Raw genomic sequence first — 25,808 nt, forward strand, 5'->3', positions numbered from 1 at the left:
CCGAAGCGCGCCGTGGTCACGCGTGGGCCATCGTGTGCCCCGGAGGGCGGCCTGCACGTCTGCCGGCCTCGTGCGGTTCCGCCGGCGCGGCTCATGCCGTCAGACCCCGTCCCGGGCAGCTGTCCCCAGCGCACGCGACGCCTCGCAGACGCCGCGCCCTCGCTCGCCGACCCCCGGCCCCGCCAGCGCCGCGTGCGCCCGACCTGTGTGTGGGAGAAGCGGGGTCTCCGCACCCCTCGCTCAGCCACTTCCTGTTCTCGAACGAGGGTAGACGCGGCTCCTCAGAGCGTCTGACGTCCTGGGTTCACCTCACTCCCAGGGAGCGACCAGCTGCTTTTAGGAATAACATTTCCTTTTGTTTTTAAAGGTTTTATTTGTTTGTCAGAAAGAGAGCGGGAGCATGAGCCGGTGGAGGGGCGGAGGGAGAGCAGGCTTCCCGCCGAGCAGGGAGCCCCATGTGTGCCGGACCCCAGCACCCCAGGACCCCAGGACCATGGCCCGAGCCGAAGGCAGAGGCTTCCCGCACGGAGCCCCCCGGGGCGCCCCCTCATTGTTCTTCTCTGCCGCAGGTGACGCCGCAGCAGACGGACACCAGCACGGCACGGAGCCGTGGTCCTGCTGCGGACACACACAGCTTCGCCTCCACCTTCAACCTCTAACTTCCGCAGCATCTCACGCGAGACAGGACTCAATTCTTCAGGATTTGGCAACGTTCGGGGGCCTGGGGGGCTCAGTGGGTTAAGCCTCTGCCTTCGGCTCAGGTCATGATCTCAGGGTCCTGGGATGGAGCCCCGCATCGGGCTCTCTGCTCCGCAGGAAGCCTGCTTCCTCCTCTCTCTCTGCCGGTCTCTCTGCCTGCTTGTGGTCTCTGTCAGATAAATAAATAAAATCTTAAAAAAAAAAAAAATTGGCAAAGTTCACCAATAAAGCGTCGGATGCTGTGTGGGAGAAGAGGTCTTTACGCGAGCGAACCGCAGGTGACCCCCGCCCTCCCTGGCCCAGCCACTCGGACTCCTAACCGCACGGAACCATCCCATCAAGCGCCATCCGACCGGATTCGCCCGCTCTGACTTTTCCTGGGTCCGCTCACCCGTGCCACGGTGGCGGATGCGCCCGTCCCCCTGGGCCACGTCCCCCGGAGCCGGAGCCCGTCCCCTTGCCTGTCCCCCTGGGCCACGTCCCCCGGAGCCGGAGCCCGTCCCCCTTGCCCGTCCCCCTTGGCCACGTCCCCCGGAGCCGGAGCCCGTCCCCCTTGCCTGTCCCCCTGGGCCACGTCCCCCGGAGCCGGAGCCCGTCCCCCTTGCCCGTCCCCCTGGGCCACGTCCCCCGGAGCCGGAGCCCGTCCCCCTTGCCCGTCCCCCTGGGCCACGTCCCCCGGAGCCGGAACCCGTCCCCCTTGCCCGTCCCCCTGGGCCACGTCCCCCGGAGCCGGAGCCCGTCCCCCTTGCCTGTCCCCCTGGGCCACGTCCCCCGGAGCCGGAGCCCGCCCCCCTTGCCCGTCCCCCTGGGCCACGTCCCCCGGAGCCGGAGCCCGTCCCCCTTGCCCGTCCCCCTGGGCCACGTCCCCCGGAGCCGGAGCCCGTCCCCCTTGCCCGTCCCCCTGGGCCACGTCCCCCGGAGCCGGAGCCCGTCCCCCTTGCCCGTCCCCCTGGGCCACGTCCCCCGGAGCCGGAGCCCGTCCCCCTTGCCCGTCCCCCTGGGCCACGTCCCCCGGAGCCGGAGCCCGTCCCCCTTGCCCGTCCCCCTGGGCCACGTCCCCCGGAGCCGGAGCCCGCCCCCCTTGCCCGTCCCCCTGGGCCACGTCCCCCGGAGCCGGAGCCCGCCCCCCTTGCCCGTCCCCCTGGGCCACGTCCCCCGGAGCCGGAGCCCGTCCCCCTTGCCCGTCCCCCTGGGCCACGTCCCCCGGAGCCGGAGCCCGTCCCCCTTGCCCGTCCCCCTGGGCCACGTCCCCCGGAGCCGGAGCCCGTCCCCCTTGCCTGTCCCCCTGGGCCACGTCCCCCGGAGCCGGAGCCCGTCCCCTTGCCCGTCCCCCTGGGCCACGTCCCCCGGAGCCGGAGCCCGTCCCCCTTGCCCGTCCCCCTGGGCCACGTCCCCCGGAGCCGGAGCCCGTCCCCTTGCCTGTCCCCCTGGGCCACGTCCCCCGGAGCCGGAGCCCGTCCCCTTGCCTGTCCCCCTGGGCCACGTCCCCCGGAGCCGGAGCCCGTCCCCCTTGCCCGTCCCCCTGGGCCACGTCCCCCGGAGCCGGAGCCCGTCCCCCTTGCCCGTCCCCCTGGGCCACGTCCCCCGGAGCCGGAGCCCGTCCCCCTTGCCCGTCCCCCTGGGCCACGTCCCCCGGAGCCGGAGCCCGTCCCCCTTGCCCGTCCCCCTGGGCCACGTCCCCCGGAGCCGGAGCCCGTCCCCCTTGCCCGTCCCCCTGGGCCACGTCCCCCGGAGCCGGAGCCCGTCCCCCTTGCCCGTCCCCCTGGGCCACGTCCCCCGGAGCCGGAGCCCGTCCCCCTTGCCCGTCCCCCTGGGCCACGTCCCCCGGAGCCGGAGCCCGTCCCCTTGCCCGTCCCCCTGGGCCACGTCCCCCGGAGCCGGAGCCCGTCCCCCTTGCCCGTCCCCCTGGGCCACGTCCCCCGGAGCCGGAGCCCGTCCCCTTGCCCGTCCCCCTGGGCCACGTCCCCCGGAGCCGGAGCCCGTCCCCTTGCCCGTCCCCCTGGGCCACGTCCCCCGGAGCCGGAGCCCGCCCCCTTGCCCGTCCCCCTGGGCCACGTCCCCCGGAGCCGGAGCCCGTCCCCCTTGCCCGTCCCCCTGGGCCACGTCCCCCGGAGCCGGAGCCCGTCCCCTTGCCCGTCCCCCTGGGCCACGTCCCCCGGAGCCGGAGCCCGTCCCCTTGCCCGTCCCCCTGGGCCACGTCCCCCGGAGCCGGAGCCCGTCCCCTTGCCCGTCCCCCTGGGCCACGTCCCCCGGAGCCGGAGCCCGTCCCCTTGCCTGTCCCCCTGGGCCACGTCCCCCGGAGCCGGAGCCCGCCCCCTTGCCCGTCCCCCTGGGCCACGTCCCCCGGAGCCGGAGCCCGTCCCCTTGCCCGTCCCCCTGGGCCACGTCCCCCGGAGCCGGAGCCCGTCCCCTTGCCCGTCCCCCTGGGCCACGTCCCCCGGAGCCGGAGCCCGTCCCCTTGCCTGTCCCCCTGGGCCACGTCCCCCGGAGCCGGAGCCCGTCCCCTTGCCTGTCCCCCTGGGCCACGTCCCCCGGAGCCGGAGCCCGCCCCCTTGCCTGTCCCCCTGGGCCACGTCCCCCGGAGCCGGAGCCCGTCCCCTTGCCCGTCCCCCTGGGCCACGTCCCCCGGAGCCGGAGCCCGTCCCCTTGCCCGTCCCCCTGGGCCACGTCCCCCGGAGCCGGAGCCCGTCCCCTTGCCCGTCCCCCTGGGCCACGTCCCCCGGAGCCGGAGCCCGCCCCCTTGCCCGTCCCCCTGGGCCACGTCCCCCGGAGCCGGAGCCCGTCCCCCTTGCCCGTCCCCCTGGGCCACGTCCCCCGGAGCCGGAGCCCGCCCCCTTGCCTGTCCCCCTGGGCCACGTCCCCCGGAGCCGGAGCCCGCCCCCTTGCCTGTCCCCCTGGGCCACGTCCCCCGGAGCCGGAGCCCGTCCCCCTTGCCCGTCCCCCTGGGCCACGTCCCCCGGAGCCGGAGCCCGTCCCCCTTGCCCGTCCCCCTGGGCCACGTCCCCCGGAGCCGGAGCCCGTCCCCCTTGCCCGTCCCCCTGGGCCACGTCCCCCGGAGCCGGAGCCCGCCCCCCTTGGCCAGCAGCGGCCTGTGCGCCGTCCACACTGTGTCCGCCTCCCTGAGTTCGGGTTTAGTGTCTCGGTTGCTCTATTTCTCCAGACTTGTGCTGCCCTTGCTGTGGCCCGAGCTGGAAGACGCGCCCACGGCACAACACCCACTCGGTCCCTGACCCCGAGGCCTGCCAGGGCTCAGGACGGACGCTGCCACGGGACAGCAACATGGGCTTCTGGACTGCAGGTGGTGGCCACTGCCCCACTCACAAGGGCGACCTCCTCGCCACCTCGGGGCTCAGGAACGGCCCCTGTTCCGTTCCATGAGAGCCCAGCCCCAGTCCCACGTCCCCCACCTAACGACGCTATCACAGCTATCCCTGTGTCTCGGGGGACAGAGGGCGTCTCGTGAAAGGTGCCTCTGTCCTGGGAAGGGCGTGCCTGGACCTGGGCGTGTGAGGGGCCCTGGACACCTCAAAGACTAAGTCCTTGAGGTCTCTGCTTCCCGTCAGCAGGACCGCTGCAAACACAGGGACACACAGGGACAGCCACACATCCCACAGACCCGGCAGGGCAGGGGCCGCAGAGGGCCTGTGCGAAGCCGGCCGTGACGGTCAGCAGAGGCGCCCATGGCCCAGGACAACGGGCGCCCAGGCTGGGCTGTCCTCGGGCTAGAGGCGGGTGCCAAGCACCTGCCCCTGGGTGTCTGTCTCTCCATGCCGGCTCTGGGCGCCGTGGCTTCCGCATGTTCTCAGGTCAGGGGTCCTCACGGAGGGCAGGAGGACAGGCCTTTGGGGAGGTCCTCCCAGCCCAGGGCCGCTGCGAGAGCTTCCCGTGCCGAGGCCACGAACAGAGGCTGGACCATTGGGTCATGAGGGCATCTGGGGGAAGAGGGAGGCAGCTGGCAGGGAGAGCGAAGGACAGGACGACACCCTAGGAGTGGGGATGTCGGAGGCTGGGCCGTGGCCACTCTCAGGGTGACCCGTACCAGTGAAGGCAGAGGACCTGGAGAGCAAGCAGGGGCCAAGTCCAATGTGGGACTGGGGTGAGGCGTGGGCCCCTGGGATAGGTGGCCAGTGGGCAGGCCAGTGGGGGGAGCAGAGCACTCTCTCCATGAGAGGGAGAGTGGGGTCGCAGAGGCCTCCCCTTGGGACACCCAACAAGGCCCTACAGGCTGGACACACAGCCGGGGAGAGAGGGCCGGGTGCTCTGCCCTGGGGTCAGGGAAGGTGTCCCGGGAAGGCGAGGTCAATGAGGGTCCCCCAAGGTGGTGACACGAGCGGTGGGGAAGAGGCGGTGTCCCGGAGGCCCTGCTTTTGGGAGCTTTTCGTGAGTTGCCGAACGAACAAGCGGCATTTCAGGAAGCTCACCGACACCTAGTTTTGCAAAACTTTCCTTACATGCAAGACGGGCCAGACATTTCCACTTTCACCAGTGTCGTGTGGTTAAAGACATGCAGGGGCTGCTGGGAGGTCGTCCGCCCACCCCACCGAACCCTGGGGACCCACGTGCATGCTCCCCGCAGGAAAGGAACACTGGGGGTCGCCCACGGCCCACTCCTGCCGGAGAGCCGGCCAGCACCACGCCCTGTCGCAAAACAAAGACCTAGGCCCACCCACCTGCAGCATCTCAATTCCACACTTGGAGGGCAGAACCCCAAGTCGGGAGACAAAGCTGGAAACAGCACAGGCGAGACGGACCACCCCCCAACCTCACGTGTGACACAAACCAGAGACGGGAGCCCAGGGCCCTGCTGCCCCCGGGGGTGTGTACACGGTGGCCAAGGAGGCATCCGGCGTCCAAGAATCTCCTTTAAGCCTCTGCACTCCGCAGAGCCTGGGCAGCGGTGGCACCCGCAAGTAGGGGTCCAGGCGGGGCACGACTGGGGTCCCTCTGGCTCCAGGGCGAGGGGCAGAGGAAGGTCAGTCCCCACCTGAGGCCCTCTGGCCAGTCGGACGCTTTGGAGACCAGCCTCACTTGGAGCAGGACCCCAGCCACCCCCATCCCCGGGGCCGCTCCCGGGGTCTCCAGCGGGGCCCAACCAGACTCGGGGAGGGTCAGCGCTGGCCAACACCATGGTTTCTGATTTCAGCTCACCGCCCCCTGCCCCGTGGGGTGTGAGTCTCCTCGGTGTTCTTTTGGAGACGGTAAGGCCAAGTGTAGCTCAGTTTTTATTGTGGTAAAATAAACATAAAACTTTTTTTTAATTATGCAGCTCGGTGGCAGTCAGCACACCCAGTGGGCTGCACACCCACTGCCACAGCTCCAGAACCTTCCATCTTCCCCGAGGGCCACTCTGACCCCACGCATGCTCCGCACCTCGCCCGGCCCCCCCGCGCCCCAGCCCTCTGTGTCTGTGCAGACGGACTCCTCTAGGGACGTCCGGTGAGGGGTCACAGGGTGCCTGTCCTCCCGCGAGTGGCTGAGGTCAGTCTGTGCGATGTCCCCGCGGTTCAGCCTCGCAGGGGCAGGTGTCGGGACTTCCTCCCTTGAAGAAGACCAAGGAGGCGTCCACGCGCGGACGGACTTCTTCCACTCACCCGCTGCCGAACCCCTGGGCTGCTTCCGTGGCCTGGCTACTGTGAGCCACGGAGTGCGTGTTCAGACGCCACGGCCAGGCCCTGGGGCCACCACACCAGGAGCGGGACTGCCGGGCACCCCATGCTTAGAGCCTCGGCGACCCCCTGCCCCGCGCCAGGTCCCGCGCCCGCCCACGGTGCGCAGGGCTCTGCTTTCAACGTCTGATCACAAACCTCTGCCCCACGACCCCGAGAGGAAGGCAAGGCTGTCTCCCCCGACTGCCCCCCAGGCCGCCCAGGGCGTGGGAGAGCTGTGCTCACGCCCCGCCGAGGACCCTGGGCAGACAGGGCGCCGACAGGGCAGGAAGGCGATGCTGCCCCTCGGGCCGGAGGGGCTGCCCGTGGGTGCAGGCGGTAAGGCTCGGCCCGAGCAGCCTGCAGCGGGGCCCAGACGGCGGATCCCGCCTGAAGGAGAGCCAAGGGCCCCCTGCTCTGCACAGAATGTTGGGGCTCCTGCTGCGGGACCCCAGGCTCTTAATTCTTCTGTCCACGTCCACCCTGTTGCCGCTCCATTCTGTGGTTCTTCTCAGCGTTGTCTTGCTCCCCGTGCCAGGCTTTCTGTCTGCCATCACGACGGAATGTTCCGGAATGTTCTTTCACCAGAGCCTCCCATTCCCATGTCCCAGCTGCAGGCGTGCGCCCCCGTTGAGTTCTGCCACCTGCTCTCCCTCGCTCTGCTGACCCTGGACTCGTGGCTGCTGCAGCCCAGAGTGGGGACAAGGAGGCCTCCGGCTCCGCCCTCTGCCCCGAGCCCCGTGTCTGGGCTCCTCGGCCAGCCGCCCACCCAGCCCAGCGGACCGGGTCCTCCTCCTGGGGCTCCAGCCCCTCCTGGCTTTGCTGGGTTTGGGAGGAGGCCCCCAGGCCCGTGTGCATGCACGTCACCAGCTGCGGTTCTCTACATTCTGCTGAAGGTGACAGCTCCCAACACGCAGCCTCTCCCGTGCGTGGCCGGGGTCTTCATGACCACCCAGGGCTGGAGCCTTGGCCGTCCTGCCCCGACTCCTCTCCATCTCCTGGAAGTGCTGTCCTCCTGGCCCTGCTCCCGTCAGCCCCACATCACCTGCCCTGCTGTTCCCAGGTCCTGCTGGCATGGAGATGCCCGGTGCCCGCCTCCACCCAGCCTCTGGGCAGGCCCGACGGGCGGCGCCACCCAAGACCTCCCGCGTTCCAGCCCAGGGTCCAAGCCAGGCCCCCACCTGCTTGTGGTCCCCCCACGGCAGCAACCAGGCCCGAGCTGCAAGGTCACTGCCTGTCTCCCTCCTCGCGGAGGGCGCTCGGAGCCGGGAAGTGCTCACCGCCCAACAGCAGGACCAGCCCCAGGGCCCAGCATGCCCGGCACAGGCAGGCAGTTCTCGCCGGGGAGGAGGGGCCAGGTACACCACGCCGCAGGGAGGAAGGCACAAGACCCCAGCGCAGGAGACCCACTGGTCCCGAGATGCGAAACGTGGACGTTAGTGCGAGCTAAGTCAGACAACAGATGCAGGAAAACAGCCGCGGGCAGACAAAGGACTAATGTCCAGGGCACAAAGCCTCTTACAGAAGCACAACAAAAAGACAAACATGGCCAGAACGTGGGCGACAGCCACAGAGGCGGCCCACAGAAGTGCGGACCGTAGCCCCAGTGACCTCAGGCTCCAGAACCTTCCAGGGCTGCTGTCCAGCCCCTGCTGCCCGGAGCCCTGAGGCTGAGGGCAGAGCAGGACACGCACGCGCCCCCTCCCCCGCCACCGTCTCACTTTGAAAAGCTCCAGCCACGGGAAAGTCCGTGGTTCCGGGAGGGCACTGCCCCCAAGCACCCACGGACACCTCCTGTGCACACCCAGGATTTCCGGCCAAACACCCAAGAATGAGTGAGGGCAGCAGGACCCCAAGGCCCCAGGGAGCACCCCCCAGGAGAGGGGGCTGTCTCCCGAGATGTCCACGGGCCCAGACACCTGCCACGCGCAGCACACCCCCCGGCAGGTGCTCCCGGGGCCCGCGAGCCTGCGGAGGCCCCACTGTTGGCAGCACCGCAGACCAGCTCCCCTGCCGGCCACCTGCTGGAGCCCAGACCCGTCCTTGCTGCCCGTCCACGTCACTTGTTGCTGAGGTGAAGTACATATAATGTAAAATTAGCCATTTTATTTTTTCTATTTTTTTAAGATTTTATTTATTTATTTGACAGAGAGACAGAGACAGAGACAGATAGCACAAGCAGGCAGAGAGAGAGAGGAGGAAGCAGGCTCCCCGCTGAGCAGGGAGCCCGATGCGAGGCTCGATCCCAGGACCCTGGGATCATGACCTGAGCCGAAGGTAAAGGCTTAACCCACTGAGCCACCCAGGTGCCCCAAAATTGGCCATTTTAAAGTTTTCAAATCAGTGGCACTTGATACATTCACCGGTAAGCAATCAGCAGCTGTAACCCCAAACGTCTCATCACGTACAGAGCTGGCCCAGCCCCTCGGCTGCCACCCACCGTCCTGCCCCAGACCTGGCAGACACCAGTCTGCTCCCGCCCCATGGGTCCTCCTGTCTGGACGCCCCAGGGACGGGAACCACAGGGCACACGGCCTTTTGTGCCTGGCTTCTCGGCCGAGCACGCTCCCCAGAGCCGTCCAGGTTGCAGAGGGCAGAGAAACGGCCCCGTACCCCAGAGGCTTTGCTCGCGTGTTCACCCGCTGATGGACATGTGGGCTCTTCACACCTTCTGGTGACTGTGCAGGGCACCGTGGTGGACATTCGTGAGGGAGCCTCCCCTGTCTGAGGCACAGGCTCCGAGACCCCCGATGGGTGCCCGAAACCTCGGCAGTTTTCCCGACACGCACAGGGTACGCTACGTCGGGCCCGACGGCTCACAGCCACGGACCATCGGAGAACAGTGGTGCAGCCGCACTGCGAGGGACGCTCTGGGAACGTGGTCTGCGTACCGTCCTGTGCCACGCCCACCCTGCCCGGGGTGACGTGAGTGACGCTGGTGTGGGACGAGCCTGAGTGACGCTGCCCTCACGCTGCCCTCTGACGCCGCCGCGCGCACTTCTGCCGGACGCCCGGCCCCGGCTCCGCCGAAGGCTGATTCCACGGGGCGAACTAGTAACCCCACCAACCCACTGAGGGACTGAGCCCTGCTCCAGGGCGGCCGGGACAGGGCACCCCATGTGGCCAAGGAGGGGCCCCGCCAGGCCTGGCTCCGAGGATGGCTCACGGGCCTGCAGGGCACAAGGGGGGTGCAGCACGGGTTTCTGCGGAACAGACGAGCGCCCGGGCTGGCCCTCTGAGCCAAACGCTGACTTGTACAGTTTCCCTCCAGGCATGGGGGAGGGGTTGCCATCGCAGCCACGCGCGGGGACATTCCTCCGGGGTCCCAAACGCGCTGAGTGTGTGTTTGGTAGGACGGAAAACTAAGGGGCCTTTTGTGTAGAGAAGCTGACCCATCCGTGCAGTCGTGTGTCTGCCCTGGTGGGAGCTCAGGCTCTGCGGTGGCCGCTAGCCAGGGGCCCCCACGCTCCAGCCGCCCCTTGGAGCTCAGCCAGTCCGAGAGCGGGCCCCCCACGCCCCACTCCAGGTGTGCCAGGCCACAGAGCGGTGTCCGTGCGAGGCTGGGGAGGTGAGGCGCGGGGACCAGCGGCTTCCTGTAAAGACACACCAGCGACATAGAGCGGTGGCTGGACGGTTCGTCAGAAGTTCTGCGCCAGGCTGAGGGTCTGGTTCTGCCCATGTCCCTAAACACTGGTCACCCTTCCCCGGGAGCCTCTGGGGACTGCCAGCTCCGAGTGGCCAGCTCGGCCTTCTCTGATGTCTCTGGTGTGAGCCTTATTGGGACAAGGCTGCTTCCTGCTGATCAGGAGGCAAGGTCAGAGGTGTCTCCACTGGCCAGCACATGGGGCCAGGAAGGCCTTTGTTGACGAGGCTGGGAGCCCCGGAAGGAAAGGGAAGGAGGGGCGGCTGGGTCCCTGTGAGCCCACCTCCGGGCCCCCGTCCAGCCAGCCTGCCCACAGAGGGGCCGGAGGAAGGGCGCAGGGGCCAGTCCCTGAGGGAGCTGCTGGTGTCAGTGGTCCGCGCGGCCACCCGAAGGGAAGAGTCTGGAGCCTGCGGGGAGTACCATGTGTCTGCTGGGAGGTGCTCCGAGCAGCCTGGGACCCCCAAATCTCCAGCCAGCCGCAGCTACGAGACCACTTTCCACAAGAGCGTTGGCCGTGGGCCACCAAACATCAGGGGCTCTCCTCCTGGGGCTGCGTCCCCCATCGGTGACCCAGATGCCTCAGAGGTCGCCCCGGCCCCAGGCATGCAGGTGCCCCTCACCAGCCACTAGAGGGGAACACAACCCCACCTTGTCTCTGGCAGGTGAGCCCCTGCCCAGCGCTGTCCTGGAAGGAGGCTTGCCCAGTCTTGTCCCAGGCTAACCCAGAGAAGGAGCAAGAACGTTCCCTGCAGGGACAGCAAGCCCATTCTAGGTCACACGGCCCTCAGTGATGGGCCGTCACAAGGTGTGGGGCCCACGGCTGACCGCAGAGTACCGTGCCGTGTGCAGCCCCCCAACACAGGCAGGCTCCAGGGAGGGACAGAACCAGCCCCCGCTGGGCATGGGCTGCGGCCACCCCGGAGGGCACCAGGTGGTTCCAGGTTGTCCGGTAATGGGAATGTGCATGGGGCAGCCTGAGCCCCCGGAGGAGAAGGGAGGCAGGGGGTCCCACGAGGCAGCCCACGGCTGGGAGCCGGGAGCAGACAGAGCTGGTACGGTCCACGTGGGCCTGACCCAGCCGGGTCCCGGGCTCTGCCAGGCCCCGGGTCCACGCGGATAAAGAGCAGCGATGTTGCCCACAGACACGGTCGGGGGAAGGGACAGCGGAGACCTGCAACGGGGCAGGAGAGGTGCGCCCCACGCTGGAGGTACCCCCCAAAACACTGGGGGGCAGTGGGTGCTACAGACTAAATTCTGTTTCCCAAGCGCATGTCGAGACCCGACCTGCTGTGTGACGGTATGAGGCGGCCCAGGCAGGAGAGCCCGCAGCTGCTGGATGGACACTTCCGCGGGCACGGACCCACTGCAGCCACACGGCCGCCTGCAGAGCAGCCTCCCCGAGGAAGCCCGGGTACCCGGAGGCCCACAGGGAACAGCAACCCTACCATCACGGGGTCGGGTGCCCCACCTGCCCGCTGCGCACCCCTGCTCTCACCCACAGCCGGCTCTGGCTGCGGCTTCTGCCCAGGGCTCCTGAGTGTGCCCAGGGTTGCCCCCCAACAGCACCCACTGGCCAGCAGGGGCCCCTGGAGCAGGCCTGGGGGACATGTGCACGCCCCACTGCGTCAGGAACGGCTCGCGGAGCCCCCGGATGATGAGGAGCAACCCATGCGCTCGCGCGCCTCAGCGTCCCCAGGGCAGCTCTGACGCCATCCAGGGAGTCGCGCCCCGGGCACCAGACCCAAAGGAAGCCCTTCCGAGGACCTGGCAAGACACGATTTCCCCCGAGGAACCGGGAGCAGGCTTGTCTCGAACCTCTTGAAACCACCACAGAGCCCGGAGGCCAGGACCCTCAAAGGGCTGAGGGCAGGAATCTGGGAGCCCTGAGGCTGGTCCCACTATGCACAGGGGACAGGGGCCGGGCGGCAGGACGGTTTTGTTTTCCCTTCAAGGTCCCTAAGCGTCCTTTCCACACAAGCCGGCAACAGAGAAAGAGACCAGAGAACACGTTTCCTGGAGGAAGTAAAAGAAGCCAATTGACCTTGATCAGTTTCTGAAGAAAAAAATGACCAAAACAGCAAAGGAAAAGCAGAACAAAGATAACCGACGTGAGTGCAAATCCCTCACGGCCAGTCAGAGGTCAGCCTGGCTTTCACGAGTGAGCGCCAGGGGACCGCGCGCTCGGGCTGGCCAGGACCACGTCGGCCACGGCAGGCACCGCGGTGATGTCAACATGATGTCAAGATGCGCCAAAGACCGAGAGCGGGACGCGGGCGGAAAGGACCGGGGCCTGTCCCAGGTAGCGGAGCCACGGCCGGCTCTGGCCGCCTCCCGATCTCCTGCAGAAGGTGCGAGGGCCAGGTCCCGAGTGGGGCAGGGGGCTGCTGGTGACCTGGGGAGCAGCAGCTCCGGCCCCAGGGCCAGGGTCCACAGGGAGATGCCGCTCGCTCCGCTGGCCAGGGGTCCGTGGGTCCGTGAACAGAGACCCACAGGGAAGGAGCATGGCCGTGGTCCTCACGTCCGTGGCCTCGGCTGGGAAAGGCCACCAGACAAAGCTCCAGGAAGCTGCGTCCTTTGCCCTCTCACCAACACGCCGTGGGCACATGCAGCCCAGCTCTCTGGGAGACCACCCCGCAGGCACTTCCAGCCCTCCTGGCCGGGGTCCTGCCCCAGGAGCCCCACACTCTGACCACACTCCCTCCGCCAGCAGTGGCCCCCGTCCCTCCCTCCACGCCCCCCCCCCCCGGCTGCCTGGACACACCCACGTCACCAGCAGCTCCGTTGTGTGTGGCACACACAGCCCCGGAGAACGCAGCGCTAACTGCCCGCCCGGCCCTGCCCAAGGCCTCCAGGGCTGTGCCACGCTCCCCAGGCCACACACCCCGACCCACACCCTGCTCTGACACTGGCTCCTCTGAGAAACAGGGGGTCGAGCCAGGACGGTGGCTCCCCTGCCCCGAAGCCACCGGCCCCCTGCAGCCCTGCCCCTCCCCCGCTCACCCAAGCCCCAGAGACAGGCCTCCGGCTGGGCTGCGAGCACGACCTCCTCTCCCAGACACGCCCACGCCCTCCAGATCTCTCTTGGCCGCCCCCCCAAGGGTCACCAGAGAAGCCGCAGCGGGGGTCCAATAAGGGGTCTGTGCCCACACGTCTCCTCCCAGGAGCAGCCTCCCGGAAAGCCTGGGTCTCGGGCTCCCGTGTCCAGGGCTGTTCTCGCCCCTCCCTCTGCTCGGGGAGCCCAGGGCCCAGCACTGAGTCATTCTCAGGCACACCCCTGCCCCCGGGGCCAGCAGGGAGCAGGTTCAGGTACTGCCTGAGCTGTCACCAAGCGAGGGACAGTCACACCGAGGTCAGGTCAACGTCATGGCCTGCATCCTCCAGGGCCCAGCAGTCATCGCTCAGGACCCCTAGCTCCCCATGCAAAGCAGCGCCGTGCCCACAGCCGAAAAGAGCTAGGATGGTGCCCCACCACCGGGTCAGGGGGGCCCTGCCTCGTAGCCCGGCAGGCGAGGACCAGAGCTGGACGGCGGCTGGACCCTCGCCTCTCCACGTGCCTGTGGGGGACTGTGGGCCCGCAGCCACCCGGAGCCTCGGGTCTGGGGAGAGCGCCACCGCTGTGCCCCACGACGCACACCGCCTGCCTCCCCCCGTTCAAGCAGCGCTCCGGATGCTTCCGTCACAGTGAGACCCCCAGAGAGTACTCAGGACCCCTGCCCCAGTGGACCACACTAGAGCCCAAGACTCTCCCAGAGCTCCTGGAGGCCCCTGCGTCCCCCCCAAACCATCTGCCAGGCTGGTGTCCAGGCTGGTGCAGGAGGGCCGCGGGCAGCAGCCGGGGGACAGCAGGCTGGGCCGGCTTCCGGGGGCTGCGCCTCCAGGCAGGAAAGGCAACAGCGGCCAGGGAGCAAATCTCAAATGACAACGGGACTGCCAAGTTGGGCACCTGGCGTGGGGGAGGGGTGTGCAGGGACAGGGGGACGAGGCCGCGCTGGGGGCCTCAACAACCGTGGGCGCCCTCCAGGGGCCCAGCGCGGGGCCGGCAGGATGAGAACTCCCGCCCTGGCCTCACCTTGCCCTACTGTGAGGGTCGATCTGCGGCCCAGGGTGTCGGACCGAAGCCCGCCGACTCTGCCCTTCCCTGCTGTGCGACTCTGGGTCTGCCTGCCTGTCCCCCTGGGCCAAGAGCCCCACAGTCCGGCACCAAGCTGCATGTCTCAGGAGCAGGGATCTCCCTGTCCCCTTCCTCTTCGTGGGAACTGGACTAGCGGCCGGGTGGAGGGAATTCCGCAGACGCCGTCAAGACGGCTAATCAGACTTAGACGCGCTGCTGTTTGTTGTAAACACAACGCTCCATGCGGCGGCCCAGCGCGCGGCAACTTAAAGGAAGGGCAGTGGCGGTGGCAGAGCCCGAAGGTCTGCCTGGCTTCCTCGCCGCCGGCCAATCGCGCTGTCCCCAGAGCCCTCTCTGCCTGGAGCCACAGGCAGGCAGGTACGCGGGACATCCCAGCTTTCCAAGGACACGGGTTCCTGAGCCCCCCCAGCGGCGGCTGGCACAAAGCTGTCCCCGCCCTGACAGGTCCCTGTGCCGAACAGCTGCGGAGCCCCAGCAGCCTGCCCGTCTCCCCGCAGCAGCCACGCACCCCGGAGGGGAGGGGCATTATCATCCTTTTTTGAGGAAACTATTCTCCAAGAGACAAAATAGGGATTCATCCTCTGCTAGATCTAGAAGGCGGGGGCACAGGCGCCTGGGTGGCTCAGCGGGTCAAGCCTCTGCCTTCGGCTCAGGTCATGGTCTCAGGGTCCTGGGATCGAGTCCCGCATCGGGTTCTCTGCTCAGTGGAGAGTCTGCTTCCTCCCTCTCTCTCTGCCTGCGTCTCTGCCTACTTGTGATCTCTTCCTGTCAAATACATAAATAAAATCTTAAAAAAAAAAAAAAAGACGGCGAGGGCAGGGCCGAGCAGGCCCTCAGTGCTGGGCAGAGGGCATGGGCGCACCCCCACGCTTACCAGCCCCTCCTGGGAAACCTTCCCCACGGCCCCCACAGCCGATCTGCCCCCTGCATGAGGCTTTTTTCTGCCAAGACCAAGCCCATGGGGGGCGCTCGGGGACTTGGTCCTGCTCCAGGGCTGGGCTACAAGTCAACACACTTCTGGAACCTTCCATGACCTGCCAGGGCCACAGTGACATAGTCTGGGACCCACAGATAGTCTAGCCCATCCTCCCCCCCACCCCCGCGCAGACCCCAGGCCTCAGCCTCTCTCTCCTCGCCAGGGACCGGCGGCAGCAGCACCCACAAGCTGGGCAGAAAGCACGAAGACGGCCTCCGCTCCCACGGTGCTGCCCAAGAGCCCAGCGGCTGGTGGGGAGCCCTTGTGTGCCCCCCCACCAGACCCTCAGCTTCCCGGCTGCCCCTTCTCCTCTGCGCCACCGCCACCACCTTCCCTCCGTGGGCCGGCTCCGAGTAGGGCCCTACTCAACCCCAGCCATAGATCAGCCCCCACCCTGTCCTCACGCCTGTCTCTCGGGGACCCCACACCCACAAATGAGTTCATCATCCTGCCTCGGGATGCGTCATTGGACAAGCTCTGTGTTTGTAAACACACGGCCCGCTCGTTCCTTTCCTGCCAGAGCCGGCCAGAGAGGGGGTGCACTGGTGCCGCTCCCCAGTGCCCTCTGGACATGATCAAGCCTCAGCAAGAGCCCCCCTGCCACGGAGGACAGGCCGCAGCCCAGGCCCCCACGGGGCGCCCAGTGAACAGTGAAGCAGCTGCGGGCCAGGTCACCAGAGCCCACATCCCGGGACAGGTCTTCACAGCCAAGGTGGCCCCACTGCCAAGCACAGCCCAGCTGAGGTGGACAGCCTGGGCCACTGTAGAGCACAGGAGGGGTCCCCAAGCCCCACTGCCTCTCCAGGCCCACTGCAGAGCACCTCCAGGCGGCCTGCACCCAGCCGTGCCCACGGTTCAGCACCACGATTCACTGACCAGAGCCCACCCCGCACGGGACACCCGGCCTGAGCCACTTCTAGGTGCCTTGGGGATGCAGTGTCCACTCCCAGGTGGGCAGGGGTGAGCTGTGGGGCCTGAGCCAGCACAGAGCGCCCCACCGAGTTCAGAAGCAGGGGGACACCCGCCCTCCTGGGACCTGGGGACACCTGCACAGAGCCGTTCCTCACGCCGCGGTAGCTGAGGCCAGCACAAGCTCATCCAAGACCAGGGCAGGGCTAACCGGCCATGACGCAAAGACACGCCCTTACGGGGCACGAGGTCAGCAGCGGTCACCCTAGAAGGTGAGCCTCAGGTTAAGTGGAAGATGCAGACGCCCCCAAGGGCACCGGTCAGAGGCTCTGACTCACACACAATCACCCCAGCGGCCACCCAAGGGTCTGCCCTGGGGGCGTCACCACAGGCCCAATATGGGCCACATGTGCCCTCCCCACTGAGCGGCCGTGGACAGGGAGGAGCCTGTGCCACACGGAGGAGGCCAGAGACCGTGTGGCCCCCCCAGGGCAGAGCCGGCAGGTTGGAGGAGGCACAACCAAACCCGGGTGGAGGGAAGGGCCTCCAAGGGCCTGCCCAGGGCTGAGGGGACAGAGACGGGCCAGCCCCTACCAACAGGGCTCCACCGCCACAGCGGCCAGAGGGTGACAGCGCGGACAGACGCCTGAACCCGCGCTGCCCACCTGGGCCCACAGCACGTGTGCAGGGGAGCGCGCTGGAGCCGTGGGACGGCCACCGAGACAGGACCCGGCCAGCTGCCACCAGCCATGGGGCCGACGAAGCACCTCCCTTTCTGCCAAGGGCAAGACCCAGCATGTAGCAGGAAAAGGCCGGACCAGGCTCCTCCCATGGCCCACCCAGCCCACCGGACGACGTCTGTGTCCCCTGAGCCCCCTGTGGCCACGGCCACCCTGTCCCATCCTGTCCCACCACAGGGACAAAGGTGCCTCAGGGCCTCTCCTTGCACCGCAGGGTCTCGGCACCATGGCTGGGGGCGACGTGTGGCCGGGGCAGGGGCAGTGAGAAAAGGCCACGGCGAGGCTGGCCACAAGAAGGGCGGCGCGCCCGCTCTCTGGTGCCTCCCACCGCCGTCTCTGCCCCTTGAGGTGCCGCCAACATCATTTGCCAGGTGCCCCTCCTCCGGGGACCCACCCTGGGTGAACCAACCACAGGCCCAGGGCTGCAGCCTTGACTCCGCGGGGCGTGAAGGGCCAGGCCCGCAGCAGCTGGGCTCTGCCCGTGGACGGTGCTGAGAGAGGCCCTGAGGGGCATCTGCTTCTCCCCGGGTCAGGGGCGGAGCACGGAACACAGCCTTCCTCCAGGGGCCCGGGGTCCAGTGCAGGCTGGAGACACGGCGCGACACCGAGGCCAGCACCAGACCCTGGCGCTCGCAGTGCCTGGCAGCGCCTGCCCTGCACGCCGGGACCCTGGCACCCTGGACGTAAGCAGCCTGGGAACACTCGCACGCTGCTTTCAGGGCGAGCCCCCGATCCGCCGCCGAGCCGCGCGGCCATGGGAGCCCACAACGCACAGGCCAGGCCGCAGCCAGCAGCTCCACGCACTTGCCACACTCTGTGTCAAGTCCACGCTCTGCCCGGTGCCTCCTGCGGGGACGCGCAGATGTCCTGCAGTGCTGCGCGAGACTCGTGGAGCCCGACGCGGGGGGCCCAGGTGCCCGGCAGCCAGTGCTCCCCACCCTGCCCGCCAGCCTCTGAGAGCCCGTCGCCGTGTGCCCGCTCCAGGAGGACCCCTGAGACTGACCCACCACAGGGTCGAAAAGACCGTCCTTCGCCAGTGTAGAGCCGCTCTCTGGACCCGTCCCCTCCCCCCCGCACCATGGACACTCTCCGTCCTCCGCCCCGCTGGTGGGACGGCCAGCGCGTTGGGCAGAAGCAGGGGGTGGGTGCCAGATCCCAAGAGGTGCCTCAGGGGTCCCCACTGAGTTCACAGACCCGTAGGCACCGCACGGGACCACACGTGTGCCCCAGCAGACCCCCTGCTCAGGCCCTTTACAGCAGCTGCTCCCTTCCTCACAGAAGCCTGCTCTGCGCGGGAGGCACGGAAGCAGACACGCGGCCCGGGCGTGCACACGTACGCACACGTATGCACACACATGTGCGGGCGGGCTGAAGGGAGCTTCCGTAAGGCGCGGTGGAGGCGCACAGTCGCCCCACAGACCTCACAGCTCGCAGGCTGCGGAGCCGGCTTCCTAGCCTCTCCCCCAGAGCAGACTTGATCCTTCAGACGCCGCAAGCACCCGGTCCACTCTCAGAGCCTGCCCCCCCCATGCCCACATCTGACAGCCCCAGCCACGGGCCAAGTTCACCGCTGGCGCGGCCCATGGTCCAGCCTGCCCCGCTCCCCAGCACACACCCCCAAGGAGAGCGACGCCGGCTTCCTCCCAACGTGAAACAGAACCCACCGTCCAGAGCAGAGCCCCTCCATTCAGCTCCAGGAGCGTTCACCATAGCCCCTCAACGTCTGTGCCAGGCTGGGGCAGGGCTGGGAGACGGCGCCATCGCCGCCAGCTGCAGTGGCCCTCGTGCGGGCTGCAGGGGCAGCGGCACGTGGACAGAAGTAGAAGGAAGGGCTGAAAACTGCCGACCGTCACAGGCACACGCGAACCCTGCCCAGCCCGCGCTCACCACGCCCCCACTGTGGTCACTACACACGCACCGCGATGGGAGAACACACAGCACGGGGCAGGGGCAACCACCAGGCTGAGGGCGTGGACACGGCCCAGCACTCCAGAGTTGGAAAGCCCAACCCTGACCACGGCAGTATCAGGAGAAAGCCACGCTTGGACACCGGAGGGGGGATGGCGAAGCCGCCAGGGAGAAGGACAGACCTTCAGGTGACTCTCCCCAGATGGGCAGCTGACTTCTCGAGAGCAAAACCAAGCACAGTCAGGGGCTACACTGTCCATGTGCGGAGCGGAGGTGCCGCCTGCACCCACCCCCAGGACACCCTCCAGAAGCCAGGGCAAGCGTCTCGAGAACACAGAGTTAGCTACCGACACACCCTCACTAAAGCAAACCCTAAAGATGCATCTTCAGACATTAAAGGGAGAAAGCAGTTCCAAGTTCCGAGCTGCCGAAGAATGAAGGGAAGTGGTGAGCGTCGAGGGTAACCCAGCGCACACAAAGCGAAGGAACAACAACGCCTCGTGGGCTCAGCAGGACGATGAATGCTGAACACGGTGCATGAGCAGGCAAGGGTTGGGTCAAAATAACAGGTTCTGGGGTCCGTCCCCGCGTCTGTCGGGAATAGGATAAAGATAAATTAACTTTGAAATATAGCCAGTATGGGGGCGCCTGGGGGCTCGGTCAGGGAAGCCTCCGACTCTTGGTTTCAGCTCAGGTCGTGATCTCAGGGTGACGAGACCGACCCGCGGGGTGCGGCGCTGGGCGCACTGGCTGTGGCGCCTGCGTGGGATCCTCTCCCTCTGCTCCTTCCCCACGGAACACGAGCAGCTGCAAGTCACAAAGTCGCCGCCGAAGAGACAGAAACACTGCCGCATTTCAGACTGCTATATGAGGTGGAAACAGAGTAAGGAAAAAAGTCAGTGGGAGATAAGGGAAGACAAGAGAAAAGCAGACATAAAAACCAGAAAATAATAAGCACAGAAATAAAATGATCGATATAAACCCAAATATCAATGATTTTGATAAATGACAACAGACGGAAAGTTCTAGCTAAAAACTTAAGCTTGTCGGATTGAACGGAAATGGATTCCAGATCCGCGGCGAAGAACCAAAAGCACATGTGGCGTATGGACGCGGGGTCTGACCGAAAGGACGGGAAAGAAGGAGGCAGACGCCACCCAGAGCCTCCATCACCAACGCACGGTCGGAAGGAAAGCACGACCAGAGTCACATGTGCCTGAACTTCGAAGACCTGGGAGCTGTTTTTTTGTTTGTTTGTTTTTCAGATTTTATTTATTTATTAGACACAGAGACAGAGATCACAAGTAGGCAGAGAGGCAGGCAGAGAGAGGAGGAAGCAGGCTCCCCGCCGAGCAGAGAGCCCGATGCGGGGCTCGATCCCAGGACCGTGAGACCATGACCTGAGCTGAAGGCAGCGGCTTAACCCACGGAGCCACCCAGGCGCCCCACGGGGAGGTGCTCTAACCAAACAGGTATGCCTGAGAACTTGGTTTCAGAACGACAGAACTCGGAGAGAAACGAGTCCGCCCCGCACCGGGTAAGGTTTCCACGCTCGTCCCGCAGACAGAAAGGGGAACAGAGCTCCGACCGCAGCGAGCAGGCTTGCTGTGCGCGGAGAGACCTCACACACCGTCCACTGCCAGACACACACTCCTGGTCCGCACACACAGAGCAGGCTCGAAACGGCTCAGACGGAGCCAGAAGGCACGTTCCGAAAACCCTAAGGACCCGCCGCCACACCGAGCACTTTCTCCGCCCGCAGCGCGGCTAAGAGAGGAGCCGTGGGAAGCTCACGGGACAGTAACTAGAAAAGTCCCCACATGTTTGTCTCTCGAGAAACTCCGAAAATCCCGACAGATTAAAGAAAGAGCGGCGGGAGATTGAAAGAAATACGTGTATTTTCAGGGGAACGACCGTCCACGTCGAAGCTTGTACGAGAGGAAACCAGGAAGAACTAAGGAGCCGCGCGTCTGTCCTCAGGAACGGGACGGAGCAGCAGAAGCGGCAGGACACACAGCGCTCCCCCGGGCCGCGGCCGGGCGCCCCACCCCCGCCCACCCGCGCGAGCAATGGAGGGAACGGAAGAGCACGGCGCACAGATCAGCTGCTCAACTTGGTCCCAATAAACCTGAAAAGCTGGACAAAGCGGACAAATTCTCAGGAATACATGTTTTGTAAGAAGCTAGCTCGGGCGGGGCGAGCGCCCTATGCCGCTGACAGCCCTGAACCCAGGCTGTGCTGCCCACAGAGCAGCCCTACGGTACGGTGACTTCCCGGGAGACTTTCCCCAAACCCTCCGAGGGCGCACGGTTCCAGGCTCGCGGCAACGACCCACAGCACAGCGGACGAGCCCTTGCTCTGAAGCACATCCCTGGGGTATCGCAGACCCTACGCATCTACACACGAGTCCCCGGTCGCGATCACCGGAGCCCACCAGCAAGCAAGAAGGGTGGCGCTGCGTGACCTCCTCCGGGACGGAAGGTCCGCGTAACGCTAGAAAACCATTTCCCTGACGTGACCCTACGTGACACAACAGCGGCTCAAGGAGAGTCACAGGACACTCAGAAGTGTTTACGACACCCGTCTGTCATGCTGACACCCACGCCCGTCAGGCACAGGAGTGGTCAGACGGCTGGTAGTCCCGCACGGCGGTGTGGCGAGCGGCACGGCCCCGGCCATGAGCCCACCGCAGGGCACCGCGGCTCCTCCCGAACCCGACAGGTGCCCACCTCCGCACGGCCGCTCCTCTGGAAGACAAGCGGCGACAAGCGACTTCCCAAGTCCTGCCCTGGACGGGCGGTCGCAGCGGCTCTGAGCCCCAGAGCCTCCAACTGCCAACAACCCAGCCGCTTGCTGAGAGCCGCAGCACCGGGTGCCACGCCATGGGATGGGGGGAGCTGTGGAGTCCCCGGGAGCCGCGTGCCACCGGCGCCAGGCTGGGAACCAGGACCGGCCTGCAGGCGCAGAGCAGTGCATGGTCTCGCTGGGATGTGGCTGGCGGGCACAGCATCACCAAAACAGGCACTGCCGGCTGGACATGCCTCTAGCACGCAGCCCCGCAACCAGGACCCGCAAACACACTAAGGATGCACACAAGGAGTTCGTCCAAGATTTGAGGGAACAACACGCACAGGAGAGGACGGGCGGCCTCACAGCATTTAGAAACTGGTGACTAATGTCCAGCAGGAGTAGGAAGCTCATAGTGTAAAAGGACCCAGAACCTGCCGAGATGCAGGGTGGGGGCCCAGGAGGCTGCCTGGGGAACCCCAGCAGCGGGGCACGCCCAGGAGGCGGCTGGGAACGGTGGGACACAGCTGCCGATGGTCACTGGGAGGAGCACTGCGGGAGGCTTCCTCGAGGATACCACGCCGTCGGGCCTCCCTCGAGGTACAGCCCTGACCCCCGGCAGTAGGCCCTGTGGGGAGCAGGGAACTTGCCACCACGATCAGAAGGGCCGAGCAGGGAACAAGAGCCAGCCCAGCCGAAGGCAGGGGCACAGACCTTGCAGACCGGCACGAAATTCACATCGTTGCAAGAAGACTGTCCAGCACTTCTGGCCGGGCAGGGATTACAGTCCCCTGAAGACGATGCTGAGACTCAAGTCCAGGAGAAAAACAAAGATGAGAAGCAAAAAGAAAACTTGGCCGAAGAAGGGACAAGGACGTGCAAGCGGCCTGCGTTAGTGATCAGAGGGATTCAGATGAAAGCCACAACACCACTTCACACCCACCAGACTGGCAAAAATGAAAAGCCAGGCAAAACCTTGGCAAGAATGCAGCGCTGGGGACGGGCGTCCCCGCCAGCGGGGGCTGGCGCTGGCGCGACCGCGCTCCACGAAGCAGCCCGGTGTCACACTGATCACAGCCCCCCAAACCCCACTACGGGCCGGTGCTGACGCCAGGCCGGCCGCCTGCAGCGACACACGCACAGAGGACCGGCACTCGGGTGCCGACCGCAGCACAGACGAAACTGGCCGACCAAGCCCCAGGTCCCCTTACAGTAGGGACTGTCATTCCGCAGGGACCACACGGCAGAGACAGCCACTGGCGCAACATCACTCCAAAACGTAAAGACCGGGCCAAACCAAGACACTCAAAGGGATAGAGGGAGTGTGACCCCTTCCACAGAAAGTCCCAGGAGCAAGCTGAGAACAGCCCGTCCGAGGGCTCGCACGCGCAGAAGGCACAGGCAAGGGACGAGCACCCCCTCTCGGGGAGGGTGTCTGCTCTCCAGTAAAGTAGGAGGGCATCCGCTCCAACCAACATTCTGGACGGTCAACCCGTCAACTCTGCCGGCCTACCCTGACCACTCGATGGCCCTGGGGCATCACCATGCCACCCCCACCCCTACATCCCACCCAGGCAGAGCCACGGAGCTCCCAACCCCAGCCCTGTCCCGCCAGCCCCCACATCCCCCGCCCACACCCTCCCCCAACACTCACTGGAGTGGACGTCCCAGACCAGCTCCAGGAGGGGCAGGCCACGCCCCAAAGGCAGCTCCTACCTCCTGGCCTCTCCTGCTACCACCCCCCAGCACCCCCAGGTAAATGTCAGGGCTCTTTTGGGTAAGCCCCAGGAAGCCGCTGAGGACGGGCAGCAAAGACGGGCTCCTGTCTGCACCCCCCCTTCTGGGGACACTTGGAGTATCAAGGGGGCAGTGACACAGGAGGCAAGGAGAGGACGGGTGTGGTGGACTGGGTGGTGGTGGTGGTGACAACGCAGAGGGGACGGACAAAAGGGGAGTGAGGGGGAAAGTCCTCAGGGATCCCCGGCTGTGAGTCTCGACTCTAAGGCAAATGCCCAGGATGGGCAAGGGTAAGGAGGCTGGGCCCGGGAGATGCTCCTCAGCTTGGCTGCGAGCCCAGAGGCTTCCCAGAGAAGAGGCAGGTGCACCAGGAGTCCTCCGCCGCAAGCCCTGTTAACGCTGACCCTCAGGTCGCACAGGAGGCCTCATACAGATTGGCGGGTGTGTTAAGGGCCCAGTCTGTCCACTTGGCACAGCAGTGCTCTGACCTCCCAGCCCTGCACTCGTGGTGGGCAAGCCCCACGGACCAGAACCCCAACTCCTCACCCCGTGACACCTGCAGGATGAGCCTGCGTGTGGTCCCCCAGCAGCTCACCACCCACTTCCTGTGCCTGGACGGCGCTCCTGAGGCCCTCACCCATGGAGCGCTCTTGAGGTCTGGTGTCCACTCAGAACAGACTCTGGTGCGAGTCTGGCCCCTCCTCAGCTTGAGGGCTCCATCATGGGGGACCACCGAGCCAGGAAGAAACCAAGAGAGGTCCAAGCTGCCAGGAGAAACGCAGCTGCCCGACCGAGTGGACTTGATCTGGCTAGAGCACTGGCCTGTGGGCTAGAGCTCCACCAGCTTCTCCCACTGGGGTCCAGGCACGTCTTGGTCAAGGGAGCGGGCAGTCTTTCACCAAAGCGGAATTGACAGCCCGGTGCAAAGTGCCCTGCTCATGGACACGCAGGTGTCTCTAACTCGGAAGCCTGGTGCAAGCAGGTAAGGGGCCAGCAGGACCGAGCAGGCCCCCGCGAGCAAAGAGGCGTGTGCTGGGTGAAACCGTACAATCCTGGTCCCAGCCCGAGTTGTTCCCCGGACACTGCGGGCCCGCGGGTCACTCTCAGGACGCCCAGCTGGACAGGGTGGCTGGCCGCAGAAGGAAATCTGACAGCAGTGGAGAGAGGAGACACCTGAGCCGACCCACCAGCGCCGCAGCCGTGGACAGGTGCAGGATGCCGCCCGGGAGCCCAAGCAGGTGAGCGCCCCGCGCCTCGGAGGAGCCGGCGCCACAACCTCCCGCGGCGCCAGGACCTCGGGGGCCCTCACGCGTCAGAGGTCGCTCCCACAGAACGCGCACGCCCGAGAGGGGGGCGCAAACGCGAGGCCCCGGCTGGGGGACCCCGGGCTGACGGTCCCGTGTGCGGGTCCTGGGTCAACCGTCCTGGGTGGGGGCCCGGGCTGCCAGGTCCCGGGCGCGCGGTCCCGGGCGGGGGGACTCTGGGCGCGGGTCCCGGGGGACGGCCAGCTGCACTGTCCCGGCTGCCCCCTCCCCGCGCGCGAGGGCCCGGGTGGGGTCCCGGGTGGGGTCCCCGGTGGGGACGGCCCCGGGGCGCAGGTCCCCGAGGGACAGTGCGGGGCGGGGACCCCGGGCGCAGGGTCCCTGGCGGACGGGGCCAGGCGGGCCGTCCCGGGCGGGGACGACGCAGTGCGCAGGGCCCGGGCGGGCGGCCCCGGGCGGGCGGTCCGGGCGCGGGTCCCGGGCGTCCGGCAGGTGCGCGCGGGAACAAAGCGGCCGGGCGGCGGCGTACCTGGGCACGCAGCTGGGGCTGGAGCCGTCCACCTCCCAGGTGGCGAACAGGTTCATGGGCACCGGCGTGTTGAGCGCGGCGGGCGCGCCGGCCAGGCCCAGGCGGCCCCGCTCGGCCATGGCGCCGGCCCCGCCGCTCCCTCGGCGGCCTGGGCTGCGGCCGGGCCGCGGACGCGCGGCGGCGGCGGGCGGGCGGGCGGGCGGGCCGGGCGCGCGGAGGGCGGCGGCGCGGTCACATGGCTGCGGGCGGCGGGGACGGCCCGGCGGGCGGCGGACAGGCCCGCGGGCGGCAACCAGGCTGCGGCCGCCCCGCCCCGCGCCGCGCGCCCCGCCCCGCCCCGCGCCGCGCGCCCCGCCCCCGCCCCGCCGCCGCCGCCGATTGGCTGGGCGGGCGCGCGCTCGCCGCCTCGAGCCCAATCGCGGCCCGCGGAGCGCTCGCCGGAAGTGCGGGGACGCGCGCGCTCCCTGCCGGCGACCCGCGCTCGCCCCGGCCCGCGGCCCGCGAGAGCGCGCGTCGCGCCTGCGCACCGGCCCCGCCCCGCCCGCCCCGCCCCCCGGGAGCCGCCGAGCGGGACCCCGCACGGCCTCTTTCCCCTCTTCCGGGGGCCCGTGCGCCCCACGCGCTCCCGCGTCCCTGGCCGCCCGCTGCCGCCCAGCACCCCGCCCCGCGCGCCCCGTGTCGCCACGCCCCGACCCCGGGGCCTCCGCCGGTCCCGCCCCCCGCTCACTGACCCTGCCCTCGGGGTGCCCGGAACCGACGCCCCTCGGGTCCCCGGAGGCTCCCCGACCCCGCAGAGTGTCCGTGCGCCCCCCGCGCCCACACCGCGGGCCTCGGGTGCCCC

At 67.6% G+C, this 25,808-nt stretch overlaps 1 protein-coding gene across 1 annotated transcript in view; it reads right to left on the reverse strand.

Moving 5' to 3' along the window:
- PACS2 (phosphofurin acidic cluster sorting protein 2) overlaps nt 1–25,204 on the reverse strand; it is a 55,669-nt gene extending 30,465 nt beyond the window's left edge. Inside the window, 1 exon segment of the mRNA XM_082737325.1 lies at nt 24,968–25,204. Within this exon segment, the coding sequence (XP_082593451.1) occupies nt 24,968–25,086 (119 nt within the window). The 5' untranslated portion in view covers nt 25,087–25,204.
- Nucleotides 25,205–25,808: the final 604 nt, after the last annotated feature.

The sequence above is a fragment of the Mustela nivalis genome (genome assembly GCF_964662115.1).
Source record: "Mustela nivalis genome assembly, chromosome: 6".
Lineage (NCBI taxonomy): Eukaryota > Metazoa > Chordata > Mammalia > Carnivora > Mustelidae > Mustela > Mustela nivalis.